The sequence below is a fragment of the Durio zibethinus genome, chromosome 28 (assembly GCF_047325235.1).
Source record: "Durio zibethinus cultivar Kanyao isolate XHJ-2024 chromosome 28, ASM4732523v1, whole genome shotgun sequence".
Lineage (NCBI taxonomy): Eukaryota > Viridiplantae > Streptophyta > Magnoliopsida > Malvales > Malvaceae > Durio > Durio zibethinus.
In genome coordinates, this window is record NC_143189.1 from 15659299 (window position 1) to 15664729 (window position 5431).

A 5431-nucleotide genomic window follows, 5' to 3' on the forward strand; every position below is an offset into this window, starting at 1 on the left:
TATATTTTAATAAATAAAAAAATCAATTTATTAAATTAAATCACAAATTTTAATTGAAAAATAAATAAAATAGGGAAATATTTTTGTTACTTATAAGAAAAAATAAATTAATTAAATAGAAAAATAAATAAAATAAAAAATAGTGTGACATAATATAATTTTCCTTATAATTTTATAAATTATTAAAGAGTAAAGTGGTAATGTAAAATTATTTTCATTAAAGATTTTGAAAAAAATTTGATTTATAATTTAATATAAAAACTCAAATTTACTTCATACATAAACTAAAATTTTTAAAATTCAAACACTTGACTTTTATTTTTTAATAAATAAGCTATAATAGGACTAAACACTAGATATATAAACAAACATAATTATTCGTGATCTATCGTTTAATTAATAAATTATAAAATATTATTTATAATTATTTATTAAATTTAATAAATAAATAAAAATAAAACATAGTTATAAACTATTGGTCCAACGTTATATTTCTTTATACCACTCTTAATTTCACATTTTGAGACGCAAGTGCTCTCAACACGCTCATCGTGGGTGTGGGGCTGAGGGAGTTCCATTAATTTCCGTAGAATTTATAGGACCCCCCCCCCCCTAGGGCTCTGGGCTTTGGGGGTTATAAATTCAGGACAACCCACTTGCCTGCCTCAAATTCAGCACAGACTAAGACAAAAGCAGCTGCTTTGTTCTCTCTCTAAAGAGACTGGTTTTGGCAGAGAGAAATGGGAGAAAGAAGTGGGAATAACAAAGGGGAGATGAACATGTGGGTGACGGAAGAAGACAGCACAGTTGATTGGAGAGGCAGGCCTTCCAACCCAAATAAACATGGCGGCATGAAAGCTGCTGCATTTGTTCTTGGTTTGTTCTCTTTCTTCTATTTCTCTACTCATTCCAAGCCTTTTCTTTTTCCATTTTTTTTTTTTACAATTAAGGCAAGAGTTGAGAATCTTGTCTTTATGCTTATAAACTTGAGTTTGATTTCTTGCAGCCACTTTAAAAAATTCGAATTTTTAACACATATAATCTTTTTTTTCTTATCTCATTCCTCTTATGTACAAACAAAAGTATAGTTATCATCATTTACGTGACCGTGTATATATCTAGTTTCTTACTTATCCACAAACTATTTCAATTGTTTTTTTTTTTTTTATTTAAAAGTTGAAACTATATTATATATATTTATCTCCCCTTTTTATGGTATGATATGTTGAGTAAATTAATTTTAGAATGATAATATTGTCGTCGTGATGTTAGATTTTTAATTTTAATAATCAAATTCAAATAAAACAAATAGAATGGTAGTTACATTTCATTGAGAAAAAAAGAAAAACTTGCTACAGTTGTCATTCTCTCTCATCATAATGGAACACTTTAGTGCTAATGGAGTATATATACATATATATATATATTTATAATGATGTGAGTGTGTGTTGTATGAATGATGAATGCAGGGCTTCAAGCATTTGAGATAATGGCAATAGCAGCAGTAGGGAACAACCTTATAACATATGTGATAAATGAGATGCACTTCCCATTGTCAAAGTCAGCAAACATAGTGACAAACTTTGTGGGAACTATCTTTCTTTTGGCCCTCCTTGGTGGTTACCTCTCAGACTCTTATCTTGGGAGTTTCTGGACCATGCTTATCTTTGGCTTTGTGGAGCTTTCTGTAAGCTTTTTTTATTTATTTATTTTTTTTCAACTACCCTTTTTGTCTCTCTCTCCCTTAAACAATAGTGGCTTCACTTTTCTTATGCAGTAGAAGTTTGGCCAGCACTGTTGTCTTTTTACAAAATCAAAGGGAAATTGATTGATCTCTTTTGCATGATGATCAAAGTGTTTTCAAGTACTACTGTCTATACGACCATACGTCTATGCCTAATTTTCCTATATGATTTTGAAAATTAAAGTATGAAAAGGTTTTTTTTTTTATTTAGAATTATCAAAATTTAAACTTTGATCACTAAACTTACAAGTCCATGCATATTTGTATTTCGGTATTAATTTGTATCTTACATTAATTAAACATTATTTGCGGACTGAAAAAAAAAATTGTAGGGCTTCATATTACTGTCAGTCCAAGCTCATCTTCCGCAGCTAAAGCCGCCAAAGTGCAACGTGGTAATTGATGGAGATAATTGCGTGGAAGCAAAGGGCTTAAAAGCCTTGATTTTTTTTGTGGCACTCTACTTGGTGGCATTAGGAAGTGGATGTGTTAAACCCAACATGATTGCTCATGGGGCTGATCAGTTCAATATTCAAACCAACCCCTCCCACTCCAAGAAGCTCTCAACCTACTTCAATGCTGCCTATTTTGCCTTCTCCATGGGCGAACTCATTGCCCTTACTGTTCTCGTGTGGATCCAAACTCATGCCGGTATGGATGTTGGATTTGGACTCTCCGCAGCCGCCATGGCCATGGGACTAATCAGCTTGGTTTCTGGGACACTTTATTACAGAAACAAACCTCCTCAAAGAAACATCTTCACCCCCATTGCTCAAGTAATCAATTTACACACATACATATTCAGCTCAGATCATCTCTGTTATAATTAATGAATACTAATCCACTGGACAAGTCTGATTCTTCTTTGGACATATGATCTTCAGGTTTTTGTAGCGGCCATATTAAAGAGGAAGCAGATTTGTCCATCTAATTCTAATCCACAGATGGTTAATGGAAATCAAAACAGAGAGCCAAACAGTTCAGCATCAGCTTCTCATCTGCATTCTGAATCTGGCAATGTGATTCACACCCAAAGGCTCAGGTAATTTGGGATTTCTTGCAAGAAACCTCATCTCAGAATAGTTCATAGTATTTCTATGAGTTTCATCTTTTGACGTCGTGGTAAATAGAAATATCATGATCATGAGGATCCATAACTGATGAAAATGGCCAAATACATGTCAGGTTCTTGGACAAGGCGTGCATCAAAGTTCAGGATGGGAGTAATACAAAGGAAAGTCCATGGAGATTGTGCACTGTTACCCAAGTGGAGCAAGTGAAGATACTGATTTCAGTTATTCCAATATTTGCTTGTACCATTGTTTTCAATACCATTTTGGCTCAGCTCCAAACATTCTCAGTCCAACAAGGAAGTGCCATGGACACCCAACTGACCAAATCTATCCATATCCCTCCAGCTTCCCTTCAGTCCATCCCTTACATCATACTTATCTTCATAGTCCCTCTATACGACAAATTCTTTGTCCCCTTTGCAAGAAAACTGACTGGTCATGAATCCGGAATTTCTCCTCTACAAAGGATAGGTGCGGGTCTTTTTCTTGCAACGTTTTCCATGATTGCCGCAGCCCTTATGGAGAAGAAGAGAAGGGACTCATTCACAGATTCTGGCAAAATAATATCCATCTTTTGGATCACCCCGCAGTTCTTAATCTTCGGATTATCCGAAATGCTTACTGCGGTTGGCCTCATTGAGTTCTTCTACAAACAGTCATTGAAAGGGATGCAAGCATTTTTGACTGCCATAACCTATTGCTCTTATTCATTTGGCTTCTATTTAAGCTCGGTGCTTGTTTCCCTGGTAAACAAGATCACATCAGCTTCTTCCAAAGGCGGTTGGCTTAGTGACAACGATCTCAACAAAGACAGGCTCGACTATTTCTACTGGCTGCTAGCAGTCCTTAGCTTTCTAAACTTCCTAAACTATCTCTTCTGGGCTAGATGGCATTCTCACAATTCTTCGCCACCAGACACTGCACAGAATGAGGCAGTTGAGGGGAGGTTGAGTGATTATAGCTTGATGAAACTTTCAAAAGATGTTGGAGATGAGAATATACCATAAAATGGAACATTAATGATAAATATATATAATATAATTTCAAGGCAATTATCTATTGCTATCTTGTATTATAGATAAAAAAAACTATCATACCATAAAAAAGACTCTTTAAGAGGTATATAGGTTGTGTAAAGAAGTGTCGAAGATATATAATATGCATGCAGGACCACCATAGTTTGTTAGGCTGTTACTTAGAGGCTACTGGAAATTAAATGTATCTCGTTTGTTTCTACCCAGACTTTTTCGCTAAAGCCAATGTGTCTTCAACAAGTAATACATTTGATATCTCTCATAGATAGTAATTTTCAGGTAAAATATATACTCTGCAAAAACAGGAAGAAAAAGAAGATTCGCATATTTCTTGTCAAGGGTCCCAATGGGTCTATCAATTTTGGTCTTAACCGAACCCAATACTTAATTCAATTAGTTGATACAGTTACTATTAAAAAAATACTATTTAACAAGTTCAAAATTCAAGCACCCGCAACCTTTTTTCATTCCCATCATCCTCTTTTGAAAAACAAAATGGTCTTGACCCATTTACCAGGATTCAATGCATTCTCCTAATGTTTGGTTTTTATCCACACATCAATGTCAGTCATTGATCTGAAAGAGCACCTTATTGCTTTCTTCGAATGACAGGAAAGGAATATGAAAGTAGCTAGTGGAGAGCTAGCTAATGCTTTCTTGCTAAAGAGGGGAGGGGGGGGGGGGGGGGCTAGCAGAACTAACTACTATGATGTGATACATGAAGATGAAACATAATCAAGCTCCCAAAGATTAAGTCAAAATGGAAAAAAAAGTGACCTATGAAAAGGGAAGGCATCCATTAGGAAATTAGTAGAGAAGTGGTTTGCATGTTCTTGTTACCATCTGCTAAGAAACATGTCTCAAACATGTCCTGAAGTTGGAGTTTTGGCCCCCTCCTGCATCATACTTCACTATAAGTCTCCCTCTAACACCACTGCATATATATAAAATATCAATTAATATGTTTGCTAAAAGACTGGCATGGAACCCACAATAGGATGCAACATACTTGCCCAAGAGGAATGGAGCTGCATTTTTTGGTCGTTGACAATTGCATAATGGCCTGCACCACAATAAAATACTTTGTTATGTGTGTTTTTCTTTTATTTACTGTAGTAAAATAGTGACTTTTTAAATCAATTTAAAATTTCTTTTTTACATTGAAAATCGTAATTAAGAGAAAATGTTGCAAATGTTGGGTGCGTTTCAAGAAAATCAATGTGGGAAATGTTTGAGAACTATGGTATGAGTAATGGATGTGTTCATTTCAAGATCACAATGCAAATGTAGGAAGGATACATTTGGCTTTATAAGACACAGAGAAGATAGTGAAATCCACTGAATTCTTTATGGCTTGAGCATTGTGGTCATGAAAGCTTACTTTGGATAGTGACGCTGAATAACATCAGTGACAAGGATTTAAACAGCCGTATAGCTGTCACTAGATTTCATCAACTCTAGATTTTATTAACTCTTTTCACTCAATTCAACTTCAATCAAATTCAAATGCTTAATCAAGATCAAGCACAACCAAGTAATTGAAAATATGCATTGGTATTTAATTTAAAATTACCTTTTTT

The 5431-nt window shown here is 34.5% G+C and overlaps 1 protein-coding gene across 1 annotated transcript; it reads left to right on the forward strand.

Annotated features, from left to right (window-relative positions):
* The first annotated feature begins 626 nt into the window (after positions 1 to 626).
* LOC111281326 (Major facilitator superfamily protein) lies at positions 627 to 4095 on the forward strand. Its single transcript, XM_022869054.2, has 5 exons — positions 627 to 876; positions 1470 to 1687; positions 2077 to 2520; positions 2629 to 2786; positions 2930 to 4095. Exons 1-5 carry the CDS (start codon positions 741 to 743, stop codon positions 3822 to 3824), a joined length of 1851 nt encoding a protein of 616 aa, XP_022724789.2. The 5' UTR covers positions 627 to 740; the 3' UTR covers positions 3825 to 4095.
* Positions 4096 to 5431: the final 1336 nt, after the last annotated feature.

Coding starts and splice junctions, on each gene's coding strand:
- LOC111281326 (XM_022869054.2), top strand. CDS start 741: ATGGGAGAAAGAAGTGGGAATAACAAAGGGGAGATGAACATGTGGGTG. Junction 1,688..2,076: donor TTGGCTTTGTGGAGCTTTCT/GTAAGCTTTTTT, acceptor AAAAAATTGTAG/GGCTTCATATTACTGTCAGT. Junction 2,787..2,929: donor ATTCACACCCAAAGGCTCAG/GTAATTTGGGAT, acceptor AATACATGTCAG/GTTCTTGGACAAGGCGTGCA.